The sequence below is a fragment of the Camelus dromedarius genome, chromosome 12, assembly GCF_036321535.1.
Source record: "Camelus dromedarius isolate mCamDro1 chromosome 12, mCamDro1.pat, whole genome shotgun sequence".
Taxonomy (NCBI): domain Eukaryota; kingdom Metazoa; phylum Chordata; class Mammalia; order Artiodactyla; family Camelidae; genus Camelus; species Camelus dromedarius.
The window spans coordinates 51,747,430-51,766,456 of record NC_087447.1 but is presented as its reverse complement, the minus strand read 5'-3'; the positions used below and the strand labels follow the sequence as shown (position 1 = coordinate 51,766,456).

Genomic DNA, 19,027 nt, shown 5'->3' with positions numbered 1-19,027 from the left:
AAAGAGCCCAAGGAGAACTACAAGTTCCTGAACGCAGCGCGCGGGTCCTGCCACGCCACGCCCCTGGGCTGGGCTGTGACCCTCCGCCCCCTTGCAAAGCTGCGCCGGCTGCCTGCGGAGGGGAGGTTGCAGAGCGAGGGCAGGAGGTGGGTGCGGCGTGGCCGGGGTCGCGGGGCCCAGGGTCAGACGGTGAGGGGACGCAGGCCCATCTGGGCACCTGTCCTACCATGAGAGGTCATCTAGCCCACCCTAGCCTCGCTGTTCTCATCTGTGCAATGGGGATAGCAACGCCTGTGGCTGCGGGGAAGGGGACCTTAGGGGGAAGAGAGGGCGGAGCTGGTGGAAGGAGCCTGGATGGATGATGATGGTAGGAAAAGCCCGGATAATGAGAGCTGAAACTGTGGGAGGAGTCTGGTGGGTGGGGCTAGGAGGGGCGGAGTCTCTAGGTAAGAAGGGGAACACGCGTGAGATCTGAGAAGAGGGCTACGGGGATGGGGAGAGGGTGCTGAGAAAGCCAATGAGATATGCCTGGGTTGGATTGGGTGGAATGGGCCGAAAAGCACTGGGGGGTGGGGGGGAGGAGACGCAAAGATGAAAAAGACCCCTCCTAGCCCTGGAAAGCCCAGTGTCAACAGCGTTGATACGGTTTGGGCAAGAGGGTGCCCGAATGGACAAATGCCTGTGGATGCACAGAACACCTTCCTTTCCTTGTGACCAGAAATAAAGAGTCCATCCCTTGAACTCAGTGCGTCACACATATGATCTCATTTAACTCACACCCTGTAAAGGCGTCACCATATCTGTTTACAGATGAGGAACTTGAGGCTCAAGAGAGGTGAAGTGTCTTGCCCCAAATCACCCAGGACTCCTTACTACAAAGACCCTTACTTTTTTTCCTTGCACTTCAGGGAGGTATTGGTTTAATCTGTAGTGAATGGCAGGGAACAGACAAGAGTGTCCACGTACTGCCCTTCACAGGCTGTGCGACAGGACCAGCTTCCTTAACCCTTCTGAATGCCAACCTATAAGACAACCCTCCTATAGTTATTGTGAGGATGAAATGAGGAGATGGATATGAAAGCCATTTGTTCATATATTACCATTGTTGTGAGGTGCAGGAAGACCATAAGGAAGAGAATGATTGACATGGGGTGCTTGTGCCTGAGGAAAACTAAAAGATGAAGCCTGAGAGTGAGCTAAGAGGATGAAGGAAAATTCTGGAAGAGGGTAGGGGATGGTGATAGTTGTCAGGAATGTGCGCCAGATGAGAGAATACTTTGCCCTGCAACCCAGGTCAGGTGGCTTCCCTCCTCCAGCCCACTTTTCCCTGCTGGGCAACTCCTTCAGGGGTCTATGTGTGCCACCTGTGTCTGAGAAGCACCTTTTTTCTCTCTGATGTGGGGGTAATGGAGCAACCTGTGAGCTTCTCATATGAACTGGGCAAAACAGGGCTAAAGATACAGCTGTTGGGTGAGGTGAACAGCAGTGCCCCACGTTGTCTGCGGGGTGTAAGCAGAGTCTTCATCCTAGTGGGCTAAGATGGGGAAGGCTGCTCCAGTTTATTGGGAGACACATTACTCACTCTTAGCATTGTCATCCTTGAAATTTACCCAGCTATGTTCTATCCCTCCCCTGTGCAGTGAGAGTTCTTGTATTTACCTCCAGGTAGTTACCTGGACCTTGCCCCGTGTTTCAGATTCCACACTGAAAATTCAAGAGACTGTGTCAAAATAAAAAGGTTTTAAAATTCAGGAGAGGGTGATAAACCTCCCTATTAGTGACGACAGTCCGGGACTAGGAAAATGGATCTGACTAAACAGAAAGAAACTTCTTCCCCATTCCTTATTCTGCCTGCTTCTGAAGGTAGAGAGAGGGGAGATCCCAGCCCTAACAGTGTGGCCAGGCACCCATCTACTTAAGGAAAGTGGGCCTTGGAAAGGGGTGAGAATAAAATGCTCTGGAAATGCAGAGGAGGAAGGAGGGAATTGCAGCTGAGGGGCCTGGCAGGTGAATGGGATTTTCCTTCACAGTGCAAGCAGAGGGATAGCAGATACCAAGCTGCAGAGGTAGAAGGCTTGGCATAGCTGGTCTGTAAAATAGGGATAATAATAAGCATCTAGTTCATCCATGAGATTGACATGCATTAAGTACCCAGCACAGTAGTAACCACTTAATACATGTCAGCCATTATTATTCCTGCGATTGTTATGATCACCAGCATCTGCCCAAGAACTGGCCTTAGGGCCACACAGCTAGTTAAGAGGCAGAACCTGATTCAAATGCAGGCCCAGGTGATGCCAAAGCCCATGCACTTTCCTCTCTCCACAAAGCCCCTCCAGTTCTTTCTGTCTGAGGCCCAGAAGTAACCCCTCTTTGTGAATATACTTAGTCATGCTTAGTAAGCCATGACAGGAGTTTCTTTGCTGCTACAGTAGCAGAGACTAAGTTCAGGAGAAAGCAGAGGAAATAAGGCCTGAACAGCTGTTTTCTCCCTGTCTGGATCTCGGTATGGAGACAGGCAGTCCTAGTGTTGTGGTTTCTGTGGCTGGTGGGGCTATGTAGAGAGACCACTCGGGTATAAATTCTAACCCCTCCATCAACTGTGGGCTGTTTTAGCTTAGCCCCGGTTGGCTTCCTCATCCTCCAGAGCACTGAGAGACCAGGAGAGGAAGATTATAAAATGTTAATGCTTTTTAGTAGTAATAATAACAAATCTAATATTTATGGAATCTGGTTATTTATTGGGGTCAGGCACTCTGACTGGAACTTTACATTCGTAGTGCCACGAGAGAACTGTAATTTCTTCCCCTTTCCTTTAAAATAAAAATATTTTTAGAATCACCTAGATGCACCAATTCATGTTACCAATTTTGCTTCTATACACTCACACTTTTTGCTAAGCTTTTGAAAAGTTAGACATCTTGACACTTGGCCCCTAAATTCTTCAACATATTTCCCCTAATTATAACAGTCTGCAACATAACCATAAGACCATTATTTTACCTAAGAAAAGTAGCAAGAACTCAGTATTATCTAATAAATAATTGAGATTCAAATTCATCCAACTGCCAAAAAAAATAGTTTTAATCAGATGCAGTCAAGATTCATGCATTGCATTTAATTATATCTCTTTAACAACTCATTTCATCTAGATAGAGCCTCTCCATTTGTTTAAACTTTATTTTATCAATAATTAGGTTCAGCTTAGTTGGGTTTTTTTTTTTCCCCCTGGCAATGCTGTGTACTTCTTATTGTACCACATTAGGAGGCATATGATATCAGGGTCCTACTATACATGAATGCTAAGTTTGATTATTGGTTAACATCATGACAGCCTGATCTCTCCATTATAAGGGTAAGTTTTTCCCTCTTGCAACTAATAAGGCTTTGAAACTGTTGGAATTATGTATCCCAGATAACCTTTTGCTCCACACTTGTTGTTGATCCTTGCCTGAATTGCAACATTGAGGATTAAGAAACCATAATTTTCTAATTATGTCATTGTTTCTATATTTATTAGCTGATATTGCTACAGAGTAACTTGTTCTTGTGTGTGTGTGTGTGTGTGTGTGTGTGTGTGTGTGTGTCTGTCTGTCTGTCTATCTGTCTTTCTCACTCCCTCTCCTGTCCCTCTTTTTTCTTTTTGGAGTAACATAGACTCATCATTATTTTTTTTAATTCAATATATTATACCCTATTATCATTCATCTTTTTGGTACTCAAATTATCCCAAATTTGGCCAATGAGGGTCCCTTCAGGTCAGCTCCTGTGCTCCTTTTTTTTTTTTTTTTTTTTTTGATATATATAATTGACATATAACACTTACTAGTTTTAGCTGTAAACATGATTTGATATCTGTATATATTGCAAAATGATCACCACACATAATTAACAAAAGAATTTTTTTCTTATGATGAGAACTTTTACAGTCTCCTGACATGACCTCATTAATCTCTGATATCTTCTTTGCTGGCTCGAAAGAGATGTTCCAGGCTAACCTTGAACTTTTCCTGTCAAAGTCCTGCAATCATCAGTATCCCCAGGAAGCCCTGGTTTCTTTTTGTAGGAGATAACGTTTAAAAACCAAGATCTAGGGTCAAGTGTGCTCCTTGCTACCAGGGTATCATTTCTAGGCTCTTTGAACAGAGCTAAGAAATGATGGATGGATAGATAGATAATTGTCAATGCTTAATAGATTAACTTATTACAACAACTGGTCCTCATTGTGTAAAAGAGTAGATTGCACATAAAATAGCTTTATTATGGAAGCTCAGTGGGTAGTAATGTAGGAAATTACACAGAAAGAGCCCTTGACTGTTCCAAGGCTCCACAAGTGTACAGACTGTGGGCTAGGACCTCCGTGTCTGGGTTCAGTCTCTTGCTCAAGACCCGTAAGACCCCAGGCTGCCTCCAAAGGACTGGTCTTCTGAGCAGTGTCCAAACCTGGAACCTCCCAGAGGCCATGACTCAGAGGTCAAGAATGGACACAAAGCCCTGGGCCAGAGATTCATCCTCTCTGAGTCTGTGAAATAAGGATAATGTGATCTGTCCTGCCTGTGTCCTAGAGTTGTTGTAAGGATCAATATGTATTTATTTTTAAAAACTGCTAACCAGTCTTTTCAATGCATGTATTATAAAATTCCTTCCCTTTTTCATTGTTTTAATATCATAGTTTGAAATGTCATTGCCTTATAATCTGATTTAATATATTACACTAAGACTTCTTACTCTTTTTCAAATATTCTTTCAGGTTATTACCAATTTTTCCAAAATAAGATTTTAATCTTTTTTTTTAATCTTTTGAAAAAATATTTTTGGGAGTTGGACTAGGGTAGCATAGCAACTATAATTAATTTTAGAAGAACAACTTTAAGATCTTCCCTCTCAGAATCATCACAGGTCTCTATTTAAATCTTATTTATGCTTCTTAATAAAATGTCATAGATTTGTTTCTGCAAGGGTACAGGCTTTGAAGAGAGACCTCATTGGAATTCTAGTTCTGCTACCTCTAGCTGTGTGATCTTAAGCAGCTGTCTTCACTATTCTGTGCTTCAGTTTTAAAACCCACCAAAATTGGGGCAATAATCGTACCTACCTCACCACCTCTGGGTGGTATCGTAATGAAATAATCTACAGGAAGGCACCTAACATAGCTTGGGGCATGTCCTCAGTGCTCAGGAAATCTTGATTCTCTGCCCACTGGTCTCATGTAGGTCAGAATCAAGTTAAGGTGACAAGTGTGAGAGCACCTGGTAAGAGCTGGAAGGGGACAAGTGACAGACCTCTCCAAGGGAACTGGCTGCTGAATGACCAAGGAGATCATTCAGAGCATTGCAGTCAGACAGGCCTGGGCCTGAATCCTGGCTCCATCACTGCTTTGGGCAGGTTACCTACCTCTTAGAGCCTCAGGTTCTCATTTGTTAACTGGAGGTAATACTTTCCTCAAAGAGGTGTTCTGGGCTAAACAAGCATCTAGCACAGCTGTGGTACCCAGTAAGTGCCCAGTAAGCACCCAGTAAGCACCCACTGAGCAGTAGCTTTGTCTCTCGTAAGGCCTGCAGGGACCGTAGGCACATAGTTTTAAAGCAGGACTCTAGAGCGATGTCTGGCTGCCCTTCCTTATGGGATATCTCCCCTCAAAGAATTCTGTTTCCTGTGTGTGTCACAATAAGAGGTTGTAACTGGGTGACTTTCAGACCCCAGACTGGAATTGTCCTTCGTGTGGTACCAGGCTGAGCCTTAAGATCCATGTAACCCCCCACTGCCCCTATTTGAGCTACAGACCCATTTCAGGGAGGAGAGAATTCCAGCCACAGCCCCCAAGTTCCCCAGTCTCCTGGCCTTCCCTGCCCAGTCAGATGGTTCGAGGATCCACGTGGCGTAATTTCCTCGTTTTCTCAGAGAGGGAGATGGGGCTGATCTTTTTCTTGGTTCTTTTCAAATTAGGAGGCAGACTTGGAAAGTCTCCTGCTTAAGAAAAGTTATTCAGACACAGTGGTGGGGTTCCTTTTATCTCCTTCGTGGTTCAGTTCGTATTCCCATTCATCTTTTCTAATCTGGCTTTTAAGAGCCTGGCTTTTTGTGTTTTGCTGCTTTGTCATTAGACATCATGAGTTGCTGCTGAAGCGGAAGGGCTTAGACCTCTCAGTGGACTTGCCCTGTATCAGCTATGGAGGGGCTCTGTGCCATCCTGGGATCCTGTCCCCATGTCCCCAGGCCAGCCATGGACTAGCTACTGAAGGACCGACCCCAGTCTGATCTGAACAGAGCGTAAGGGAACGTCCGTCAGTGCATCTCCCACTCACGTTGGGACCCCAAGGTGGGAAGGGGAAACCATCAGAGGTGTTGGACTCACACAGACCTGGATTCAGATTGCAGCTCCTCCAGTGGCTAGCTGTGTAACTTTGAGCAGTCTCTTAACCTTTCTGAACCTCAGTTTTCTCATCTGTAAAATAGAAATAATAGCATCTATCTCACCAAGTGCTTGTAAAGACATCAAATGAGGTAATGCATATAAAGAGCATTCAGCACAATAGTATCATTCTCTGTACTGTTCTATATATTTTTATTAAAAATAAAAGTGCTACCATGTGTTGGGTGAAGCTCCCAGCATTGGAAAAGCAGGAGGTGTGTGCTTAGCAGGTGGTAGCTGCTGCTTGCCAAGCAAGCTGCAGAGCAGTGTTTTAAAAGGCTGCTTCAGGGATTCTCAAACTTGTTGAAGCTATTAAACAGCTTTTTGTTGCTATTATAACTCTCAGCAGCCTGTGAGGTGGAAGAGAATGAGCTCTCCACTCACTGGCTGTGTGTCCTGGGCAAGTCCTAGTCTTTCTGAGTCTCTGTTTCCTGTCTGCCAAACAGAAGGATGCCTCCTTTGTAGGACTGTTATATGAATTAAAAGGGTTGATGGGTATAAAGGCCTTGGATGTAGTAGAATTCTCAGTGCATGTCCATTACTTCCTCTCTCCCACCAGCACCTACTGTGTACTGGGCAGTGAATATGCAGGGACAGGAGATGTGTCACTGCTCTCAAAGAGATCACAAACTATGCAGCAGTTTCTACAATTTTTATCACAACCCACAAGATGAAGGTATACTTTATATCACAGTCTAGTTCCTCCCCTTCTCTCCTCTCCCTCTCTCTCTCTCTCTCTCACACACACACACACAACTAAAAGGAATTTTACAATGGATTATAACCCAGTGTGTTGATTCCATGACACAATCACAATCTTGATTTTTTTTCCAGTTAATGAAGGCATAACTTACATACAGTAAAAGTCACCTTTTTTAGGTGTACAGTTATATGAATTTTTATCACCAGTAGATAGTCATTTGACTACCTCCACATCAGGATATAGAATATTTCCATCACTCCAAAGTAGTCTCTCAAGCCTCTTTGTAGCCAGTCTTCCCCTCAGTCCAGCCCCCAGCAATCACTGATCTGATTCTGTCTCTCTAGTTTGCCTTCTCCAGAATATTGAGTAAATAGAATCACACGCCATGTAACCTTTTGAGGCTGGCTTCTTTCACTTGACATAATGCTTTTGAGATTCTTCTATGTTGTGGTGTATGTCAGTAGCTAGTTCCTTTATATTGCTGAGCCATACTGCATTGTATGGATATACCACAATTTGTTTGTCCATTTACATTTTAGTTTCCAGGATTGGGCAATTATAAATAGAGCTGCTATAATCATTCATACATGGGTTTTTTGCGTAGACATAGGTCTTCATTTCTCTTGGATAAATATCTAGGAGTGGGATCAATGGGTCATGTGATAATTGGACGCCATACTGTTTTCTGTGTACAGTGGTTGCACTATTTTGCATTCTCACCAGCAGTGTATAAGAATTTTCGTTGCTCTGTGTAGTCATCTGCATTTAGTATTGTTGAATTTTTTATCTGAGCCATTGTAATGGGTACATTGTGATTTTCATTTTCATGTCCCTAATGACTAGTGACATCAAACATCTTTTCATGTGATTATTTGTCATCTATGTATCTTCTTTGGTGAAAGTGTTCAGATCTTTTGCCCATTTTTTTAAATATCACAGAGAGCACCCTCGTCTGGGGTCAGGAAACCTGCCGTCTAACCAGCCCCAACCCCGACTGATTGTGCAGCTCTCTGTGCTGTGATCCCTGGAATGACAGAATGACCAGGAGCCACACAGCTGGGGTGCGGGGGACAGGGAGGCAGGTGCTCTGCTGCTTTTGCAAACAGAAAGATAGGAGCTTGGGTACCCATCAAGGGCTCCCAGCTATGCCCTGTGATTCCTGATTGTCTCCCCCACCCCCAGTGCTCTGAGCTCTTCAGAAATAATGCACTTAGGAGGTATGGGGTCTGCAGCCCATAGAGCTGTCAGGAAAGACAGCCGCCTCTCTGACGCCTGAGCCTGCTATCTCCATGAAGCTGAGCCACTTCACAGAGCCTGGGCCCTTAGATCAAAGAGAAAGAGAGACTAGAAACTGGAATATGCAAATTACTATCTAGAAAGAAAAGGAGATTTTGGAATGAGAAAGCAGGTGGCCCATTCCTGAGTCCAGCTCCTGTCTGGGCTCCCTGGAAGGAAAATTAGCCAGACTCAGGCCTCAGGCCAAGCACCCACTCCAGCTGCAGGTCTCTGCACAGCAGCCACCTCTTCTTAGAGGCCCTCCCCCAACCTGTCTCTGTTGGACAACCCCTCCCCAACCAGTGTCTCGCAGCCCATCTGCTCCAGGCTTCTGCTGACAATTTTGTAACTTCATCATGGGCTTGTTTCTCTTCAGACACTCCAGATGGTTAAAGCCTTTCTGCAATATCAAAGTGCCCCATTAGACAGGGAAAGAATCACAAGAGGGGCCGCCCTGCAGAGAGTTGGGTGGGGCAGGTGAGCATCTCCCGCACCCAGTATGGCCTCCATCCTCCCGAGTAAGGGGGTCTCAGTGCAGTCAGCCTGCTTAGAAGGCAGGCACATGGTGAGAAGTGCCCTGGCCCACTCGCCACCTGTGCTGGGTGACTTTGGGGAAGTTCCCCCTTGGCCTCTGTTTTTCCATGTGGACAGTAAGCATACCAGGATTTATTCCTGACCTATTCCTGCAGCTCTTGGTATATCTTTCTTTTTTTGTTTGTTTTTTTAATTTTTGAGGTAGAGTTGATTTACAGTATTAAGTTTCAGGTGTACATAGTGATTCAAATTTTTATAGATTATACTCCACTTAAAGTTATTATAAAATATTGGCTATACTGCCTGTGCTATAATTGGTACATCTTTTCTTTTCCTTTTTTTCTTTTTTTTTTTTTTTGGCTTTTTTCTTTTTAATTGAGGTCTAGTCAGTTTACAATGTTGTGTCAATTTCTGGTGTATAGCACAATGCTTCAGTCATACATGGATATATGTGTATTCATTTTCATATCCTTTTTCACCATGAGCTACAAGATATTGAATATAGTTCCCTGTGCTATACAGTATAAACTTGTTTATCTATTTTATATATACCAGTCAGTATCTGCAAATCTCAAAATCCCCGTTTATCCCTTCCCACCCCTTCCCCCTAACAACCACAAGTCTGTATTCTATGTCTGTGAGTCTGTTTCTATTTTATATATAAGTTCATTTGTCTTTTTTTTTTTTTTTAAATTCCACATATGAGTGATATCATATGGTATTTTTCTTTCTCTTTCTGGCTTACTTCACTTAGAATGACATTCTCCAGGGCCATCCATGTTGCTGCAAATGGCATTATTATATCATTTTTTATGGCTTAGTAGGTACGTCTTTTCTTGTCACTGTGCCCTTACTGTGTCTTGTCTCAGTCTTCCCTGCCAGCCTGAACTCTCTTCAAGGGCAGCACTGGGACTGATTCCTCCCTGTGACCCCCACAACCAACATCAGGGAACAGCTGCTGAATTCATTCCACAGGTTGGCTCTTAGGAAAGTATCGTGTTGGAAGCAGAATCAGTACATCCCCTGCTTTCTGGAACCTTAATGAGAAGTTAGAATCCAAGACTTTAGGTTGAAGGAGACTCACCAGCTCTAGACACTGCAGGCTGTAAGATCAGTGGAATGGAGGGTGGGTTGTTAAGGAGTGGGTACAGAGCCCTCAGGAAGGGTGCTTGGTGGCAGAGCCCCACGTTTGCACTGACCTCAAAGCAAGTTTCAGAGGAGGCTGGGGTGCCATCATGGTGGGAGATGGCAGACCACAAGGAACCAAGAGCATCTTCCTGGCAAGGCAAGGTATCATGGGAGGATGAGAATCTGGAAAGGAGTGTCACTTGGAGTTCAGAGGGCTGAGTGACCCACTGTGGGCCTGGTAGATAGATGGAAATTGTACTAATCACAGCCATTTGTTGTGAATTCTTTGAGATAGAAAAGTAATTAAATAAGGCAACATTAGTACAGCAGAAGGAGCACTGGGTTTAGTGTCCTAAATCTCAGAACATTTGCTAAGTACCTCGAGTGGACCAGTCTTTGGCTAGTAAGCATGAACATATTCTTCTCTCCCATATAAGAGAGGCTGGGCTTGAATCCTGGCAAGACCCCTCACCTCTCTGAGCATGGAGAATGAATCCTGGCACAGTTTCCCTCATCTGCTCGGTAGGGATGGTTGGTGAAATTGTCTGTGTCAAAGGATAGTGTGACCATTATGTAAGCAAATATACATAAGAGCAGCTAACATAGAATTCAGTCCAGGCACATTTTCTTTCTTTCCTTAGACCAGTGGTTCTCTGTCCTAACTGAACTTTTAGAATCACCGAGGGCACTTTTGAAAAATACCAGTGCTAGGGCCACATTCCAGACCAATTAAAACAATCCCTGGAGGCTGGTGCCCAGGCTTTATTTTTTCTTTTTTTCTTTCTTTTTTAACTCCCTGGTAAACCTAGTATGATTTAGACAGTGTGACAATTATCACCCATTCATTTGTTCATCAAGTATGAATTCATTTCAACCTCAAGGACCTACAGGAAGAAATTGAGAACTGTGACTACCAAGATGTTATGGACTGAATGTATGTGTCTCCCCAAATTCATATGCTGAAATCTTAAGCTCCAATGTGATGGCATAAAGAGGTAGGGCCTTTGGGAGATTAGGTCATGAGGGTAGAGTCCTTCTGGCAGGATTACTGCCCTTCTAAGAGACTCCAGAGAGCTTTCTTGCCCCTTCTGCCATATAAAGACACAGTGAAAAGATGGCCTTCACCAGACATCAGCTCTGCCCACACCTTGATCTTCAACTTCCCAGCCTCCAGAACTGTGAGAAATAAATGCCTGTTACTTAAGCCACCCAGCCTATGGTATCCTGTTATACCAGCCGCAGCAGACTAAGATACCAAACATGGTTGGGTAATGGTCATTTCTTACTTTTCTCTCTCTGTAGGACTACATCCAGCACCCCAGCCTCCTGCCATGTCTGACCCCATCACGCTGAACGTCGGGGGGAAGCTCTATACCACCTCACTGGCGACGCTGACTAGCTTCCCTGACTCCATGCTGGGCGCCATGTTCAGCGGGAAGATGCCCACCAAGAGGGACAGCCAGGGCAACTGCTTCATTGACCGTGATGGCAAAGTGTTCCGCTACATCCTGAACTTCCTGCGGACCTCCCACCTGGACTTGCCCGAGGACTTCCAGGAGATGGGCCTGCTCCGCAGGGAGGCTGACTTCTACCAGGTGCAGCCCCTGATTGAGGCCCTGCAGGAGAAGGAGGTGGAGCTGTCCAAGGCCGAGAAGAATGCCATGCTCAACATCACGCTGAACCAACGTGTGCAGACGGTCCACTTCACTGTGCGTGAAGCACCCCAGATCTACAGCCTCTCCTCTTCCAGCATGGAGGTCTTCAATGCCAACATCTTCAGCACCTCTTGCCTCTTCCTCAAGCTCCTCGGCTCTAAGCTCTTCTATTGCTCCAATGGCAACCTCTCTTCCATCACCAGCCACCTGCAAGACCCCAACCACCTGACTCTGGACTGGGTGGCCAATGTGGAGGGCCTACCAGAGGAGGAGTACACCAAGCAGAACCTCAAGAGGCTCTGGGTGGTGCCAGCCAACAAGCAGATCAACAGCTTCCAGGTCTTTGTGGAGGAGGTGCTGAAAATTGCTCTGAGTGATGGCTTCTGCATCGATTCTTCTCACCCACATGCTGTGGATTTTATGAATAATAAGATTATTCGGTTAATACGGTATAGGTAAAAAGATCCCAGCAGCATTGGAGGGGGGCTTCCCAAAGCCAAGATCTTGGAGAGTGTTTTGCCAGTGGTGTGAGGCAGGGCATTATACTAATCCGTATTAATCTCGTAGCAGGACTTGATTCCCCCCATGATGCAGTCCACCTGTAGGAATCCATGTGTCCTCTCAACAGAGCCACCTTTTTCCTTGCCACTTTGAGCTGGAGATGGGCAGTTTGCTATGACAAGCAAAGAGTCTGCCGACATCTCCTAAAGGAGGCCACAGGAGGACTTTGTGACTAGACAAAGGAATAGCAGGTTTTTCACGGGCTCCAGCTCTCTCTGTACCATTAGGCAGTGCCTCACTTAGCCATCTGTAAACAGAGCCTCTGGTGGAGGGGATGGGGTGAGAACAAGAGGCTCCCTCTAGTTTCCCGGGATGTGAAGTACCCAGCGATACCCATCCTACCTGCTCCTCCATCCCCACGATGCAGCCAAGACCTTGGACTTGGTTGCCCAGGGTTGACCATTTTTGGTTGGCTTGGAAATGAAGTGGGTAGTGGGGACAGGATTACAGCATGGCCTAGAGGAGTGGGCAGGATTCAGAAGATGGGGATAGCCCCCTCTTCTGGGCCAAATCTAGGCATTTGGGGATTTCTGGCTTCAGAAATGAGCTGCTGTCTTGGCAAAGATTTGAAAGTATCTGAAGCCAGTGCGATGAAGGGCACTTCATAATGTGGCCTATTATCTGACTTTTGTAATCCTTTCCCCAACAATTTGAAACAGACCATTTTAGACAAATATATTACGGACTTTCAGGGTTGGAAAATAATTCAAGTCGCTTAGTCCTCCCCCACCCCCCAGCAACCCCAGCCTACTTGGAGCTGAGGGCCTCTCCCCAGTACCTTCAAGTGATCACCTCTCCCTGCTTGCACACCTTCAGCGACAGGATGTCCACCATCCCCAGGGCCAGGCCCTGCCATGGTTGGCTGTTAGCAAGTCCTTCCTTATATTGAGCCAAAATCTTTCCTTCCACAACCAGTATCTGGTCTTCATAGACCTTCCTTCTCACCCAAATGTGTATTTTCTCTTTTAAATAGTCACTTTGAGAGGCCAGATACCTATTCCAAAAATAGTTACTCAAAAATAGGATTCCCCATGGGATTTGTCTTCAGAACCAAGGTTAGCCCCCTTTCATTCCCTGTCAGTCATCCCCATTTTGTTATGGCTTCACTTCGTTTGTGACCCTCATTTCACCCACCTTCCTCATCACCCATGGCTCTGCATAGCTTTTGACCATCTTCTGTTGAGACTGAAGATTGCCGCCCCAGCAGAAGAAGACCAGGGATTGGTAGTGTGCAGCGGGGAGTCCGGGAGTGGGCTGAACCATAACGCTGCCCTTGGAGTAAGTGTCTAGCCGCTAAGACACTGCTCTGAAGGAGGGGTCCTACCCCTGTGGTACTGTTTGTGGTCAGAACCAAGCCATGGACCTCCTTGGTGTGAGACCCAGGGAAAGACACCCCAAGCCACCACTTCCCAGGGCATGATGAGCAGTACGGGCCTCAAAACTGCACATTATGATTCATCCCTGGAGTGAGGGTGGCCTTAGGAGTCCCAGAATCTTATGCATTGGGCAGGGGCCCCCAGACAAAGCCAGAGAAACCTAGTAACACAGGCGCCCACAGGGGATGGGCTGAGGAAGGGGCTTCCCATAGTTATGCCCTGTGAGTAGGGAGCTTGTTTGCTGGGCTGTGGGCAAGGCCACATCCCTTTTCCCCCTTCAGTGGGACCCAAGAGTCTCTGATAACTGTCCCAGGCCACCAATCCAGTGGTACTTGGGGAAGCCACTCAGGAGAACTCAGTTTATACCAGCCAGCAGAAGCTGTAACCACAACAAAACAGTTAAGAAAGAAATCTCATAAATCACCACTGCCCTTTTTTCCTTTCCATAAAAATTCTCTTTCTCCATCTTTTTGGTGCTTCTTAATTCGAGCAGCTTGACTTTAGAGAAAGTACAGGACCTATGAAGCCACTAACGTGCTGTGTGACTTTATGCAAGTCACTCACCTCACTGAGTCACCTCTGTTTCTTCATCTGTGAAATGGGCATAACAGTAATACATAACCCTACCTACCTCACAGGGCTGTTGTGAGGATCAAATGAAATAATGTATTTAAGAATACAGTATAAATAATAAATGGTTGATATTATTTTGTGCCTGCATATAAGGGAAAAAAACTTGGCCTTGGAGTCAGGCTGACCTGGGTTTGAATTCTGTCCATTGCTTGCTGTGTGACCTTGGACAAGTCCCTGGGCCTCTCTGATTTGTTTCATCATCAGATAACAACCTCACCTTCCAGTGTTATGTAAGTTGATTATGTATATGAAAATTCCTAGCTAGGGCCACATAAGAGCTGAATAAATATTTGCTCTTTCAGGAATAAATGATGGCCTGTTGTGTGGGGTATACCATGAGAATATAACACTTTAACAAGCCTTCTGGGGCACCTGGCATGTGGTCCCTTAGGATGGGAACACCCACAGATAAGTTCAGTTTGGAAAAGCTTAGAGGGCCACACAATTTGCTGGGAGAACTTGGGGAAAGCAAGCTTAGTTCTCGGAAAGGGCTTAATGGATGGTCGAGCTAGGCCTTTAAGGATGGGTTGGATTGTGACAAAATGAGCTAAAGAGGGCATCATGGGTGCAGGAAACCAGGAGCCAGGAAGGGTAGGTGAGCCTCCGTACAGGGCCACAGTACAAGGGGAGCGACAGGCAGTGCACGCAGCGCACTCAGTGCATGCAGAGCACTCAGCACATGTGTCTCACTTAGGTGAGTGCAGCCACCTGCTTAGTGAAACAGGGAGAGAGACACCAAGCCTGCAGGCAGCACCATCCCAGAGGACCAGTGAGTCAGAGTGGACTGGGAGGCAGGGATGAGCTTCTTGTCCATGAGCCCCTTGCTTCCCTGAGAAAGACCCGACGGTGATCAATGATCCCAACCAGACTCAGTTTATTTAGCCTTTTGCACAGCCAAGGGCTTTGTCCTAACTAAAGTGCAATTCTGGGCACATGTGAGCTTGTCAGCTCTCTGTTCCTCCACTAGGCTTGGAAAGTGGTGGTCAGAAAGGGTGCTCAAGGAAATCCTAAGGCACCTAGGTGTGACCACTTGTTGAAGCCTGCCACTGAATGGCCTCTGCATGCTTGAAGGCCATTGATGACTGCCACCGCAGTCACCGCTCCCTGTGACCTCACATCCTCACGACCATCTAAAGCCCTTTGCCCTTTTATGAAGGGCAAGCCTTGTGAGGCCACATGTTGCCTTCGGGCCAGAGCTCCCTGTGCAGAGGTGGCCATGGTACTCACCTTGCCCATACCTCAGTGCCCTACATAGTCTCCCAGACTGGGATGCAGTCAGTCTGCTTTGTCAACTCCTGTGTGGCCAAAAACACAGCACTTCTGTAACTGCCCCTTTGTTCACCCCAAACTTCCACCTTTCTCTTACAAATTACTCCTAAAACAGGCTACAATGGGTGGGGACTTGGCCAAGGTCAGCCTCAGGCCAATTTCTCAGCTCACATTTTCAGAGCACCAGCCCATCTCTTTCCTAAACTGCGGTCTCTTCATGCTGCGGGCCTAAGTCCGCCTGTGTCCCAAGGGGCTCAGGGCTGGTGGGGATGGTTGGCAGGGAAATGAGGCCTGTGATCATCTTGCAGAGCAAAGCGACCTTGACAACCAGCCCATCAAAGAGAGGGGCCCGGGCTTCTTTCCAGGCCCTGTGGGGTCCTGGCTCTGGCAGCTCTGTCTGCCCAGACAGCCATGTGGCCTCAGGCTCCTTCAGAACCTTCAGGACAATGTGGCACCAAGCAGAGAGCTGTGGAGACAGTCTGGTGACATGCTTAGCCCAGTCTGGGGCACAGGCACCAAGGGGGGCCCTGAGGAGAAAAGCTGGCCTGTAGAAAACCAGAGGATCACTGAGCAGCCCACGTAGCACGTATAGGATTCCACCAACAGAGGACAACAAAACACTGCCTGGCTCTGACTTCCGGGCAGGAAGCACATGCCCAGCCAGGTGTGTCTGGCCTCACTGCCCCCTCTCCTAGTCCTATTTCCTGCCAAGTTCCCTGGCCCTCCCACTGCAATAGACAGAACATTTCAAAGCCTTTGTCGACATTTAGGAGAGTGTTCTAATCCATTCTTATGTCGGGTCACTCCCCAAAACCTAGGTTCCCTTTTATTGGGTAAAGGTCCAGTTGGGTCACAAATCCTCTAGAGATCCTGCTGCTAAAGACCAAGGTTAATGCACTGTGATGTGGGTACTCCCTCCCCAACCCCAATTAGTTCACTTTATAAATCCAGTATTGAATTTGCTCAATAAACATCCTTTTGTTGGCACCTTGTAGACTGCCAAACTCCTTCCCAGCCAATGTCCTTTCACGGCACCAAAGAATGACTTCGCCACACCATTCCACACCTCAGCCTGGGCTGCCCTTTACTACTTTGTCTTCATAGCTAACATCTGCTCATCCTTCAACACTCTGCATAAGCCTTGCCTCCTTGGCTCACCCAGTAGTTAGTCCCAACCCCCTTTGTACCACCCTATATCTGGTGAGGGCTTTTATCATCTTACTGCAGCTGTTCACAGGCAGTGTTGTGCTGGTAAATATTTAACAACTAGCTTGGGGAGGGTGGCAGGGGGAAGCCCTGATCTGTAGCATTGGCCAGTTTCCATGGTGTAAATACTCTGACCATAGTCGGTTTCAAGTCGCCAGCGTGAAGTCATTGATCATCAGGGAAGAGAGGCACCCAGTGGGCTCTGGAAAGCCAGAGGGAGCCTGCTCCAGCATACCTCTGTGTCTCCCATTGAACTGCATGTTTCTGAGGGCAGGGGCTCTGTTTGGCTCTGTATCATCAGTACCCAGCACACAGAAGGTGCTCAAAATACATTTGAAGAACCTCTGCCACCTGTGAAATAAGACATTTTTACTCCCATGATGTCCTCTCTTGCTCAAACTCCATCTTGCTCAAAAGTCTTACTGACACTTTTTCCCATAACACACAATAAAAGTCCAAAGTTCCTACTTCTTTCCAGACAGCCTTCAACCTACTTAAGAGCACAGATTCTGTAGTTAGACTGTCTGGAATCAAATCCTGGCCTTGCCACTTAATGGCTATGTGATCTTGGGTAAGTGACTTAACCTCTCTGTTTCCTTGTCTGTAAAGTGGAGGTAATAATATCTTCAACTCATAGGGTTGTTGCAAGGGTTTGATGAGGAACATACCTACAGCTGTTTGAATGGTGCCAGGAGTACTTACTACATTACTTACTACTATTATTATTAGCATCATCATTATTAATTTCTGTCCTCATCTTTCATTGTTGTCTTACTTGCTCATGCCCTCAGGGTCCCTTGCATAATCCACATGGATTTCCAACTCCTGACCTTTGCCCAAGGCACTCCTACTCCTTGGAGCATCCCACCTCTCCTCTCTAGTGACCCAAACACTGGCCATCCACAGTGGACACCTTTCTCACTTGCTACCACCCTCTCACTAAGTCCTTCCTTCTCTGGGCTTCCAGTGCCCTTCTGGTTGGCATTTCCATCGGTCTGAGAATCAGATCTCATATCAGATGTTCTATTTATTCACATACTCTGTTAAGTACCTGACATATACTGACCTCAGGGCTGGGTTCTGGAAAAGCAAAGATGAACCCAGAACACTCTTCCCTCGAGGAACACAGTGGGGAGAGAGACGGGTAAACAAATTCCAGTATAGTGGGCAGTGCTAAGGTGGAATTCTGCTCCAGGTGGAGTGGACCACAAAAATGGGATAGCCTCAGTGTTTACTCCACTTAACAGTTTACAAAGCACTTTGCTTCCTTTTTCTCATTTCTCCATAACAAGTCTCTGAGAGGAGCAGCACAGGAGGGTTTTTTTTTTTCTTCATAGATGAGGAAACTGAGGCTCAGAGAGATGAGATGACTTGCTGTGTCTGCACTGTGTGTAAATGCAGTGCCTAGCACATAGTAGGCTCTTGGCTAATTATAAAATTGAATTATACATCATTTAATTCAAGTTAAGTGGCCAAGTTGAGGAGAGAACTCAGTCTGAATCCTCCCTCAGGATTATTTCCATTCAATTTTGAGGCCAAAGACAGAACCAGGTTTCTAAGTGTCAGGGCTCTGATCCAGGCTTTTCTACTGATGTTCCAGGTGACCTCAGGCAAATCACTTCACTGTCCTGGGTCTGGAAGCATCCTTGATTAAAGGCAAAAAGGGATAGTTCAGTTCTTCCAGCTACAAGTCTCTTTAGCCAAAGCTGGATGGAAGATTGATCCTCCGAGCTCTGAAACCCTGTGAGCAGAGACCAGAAAACCCCTTGATGGGGCTGTCATGGGGCTCCAGGCACTGGACTAGCCCCACTTGTCTTCTCCCAGCCTTTCATCCTGTGAACATAATACTTGGTGATGGAGCAGTCCTGGGATTTTTCTATTTTCCAGTGTGAAACTGGAATGCTATTAAGTGCTTCTGGGTAAAGTGGAGTCACTCAGATGGCATATCACTCTACTGACACTCCCCTGAGTGAAATCCGAAAGCTTTTGTGAGGGAGAGGCTCATCCACATGGTGCCCCCACCTCCTTAGAAAGTAGGCAGATTGGACAACCTGAGCACCCCCCCCCCCCCATCATCATTCCTGAGCAAAGAGAGGGGCTTCCTTACTTGGCTGCTAAGACAAAGGACTGTCAGAACATGACATTCATTGGCTATTTTGGGCAAAGACTCCGAGAATGCTGTGCTAGGAGGAAATTTATAACTGACCATGAAAGGCGACGAGGAAAGAGAACTGGCTTTGAATCAAGTAGACCAGTCCAAATGCTGGCTCTGCCA

General features: G+C 46.4%; 1 protein-coding gene across 1 annotated transcript; it reads left to right on the top strand.

Annotated features, from left to right (window-relative positions):
* Positions 1–96: 96 nt before the first annotated feature.
* KCTD21 (potassium channel tetramerization domain containing 21) lies at positions 97–14,351 on the top strand. Its single transcript, XM_010990117.3, has 2 exons — positions 97–146; positions 11,355–14,351. Exon 2 carries the CDS (start codon positions 11,384–11,386, stop codon positions 12,164–12,166), a length of 783 nt encoding a protein of 260 aa, XP_010988419.3. The 5' UTR covers positions 97–146; positions 11,355–11,383; the 3' UTR covers positions 12,167–14,351.
* Positions 14,352–19,027: the final 4,676 nt, after the last annotated feature.

Coding starts and splice junctions, on each gene's coding strand:
- KCTD21 (XM_010990117.3), top strand. CDS start 11,384: ATGTCTGACCCCATCACGCTGAACGTCGGGGGGAAGCTCTATACCACC.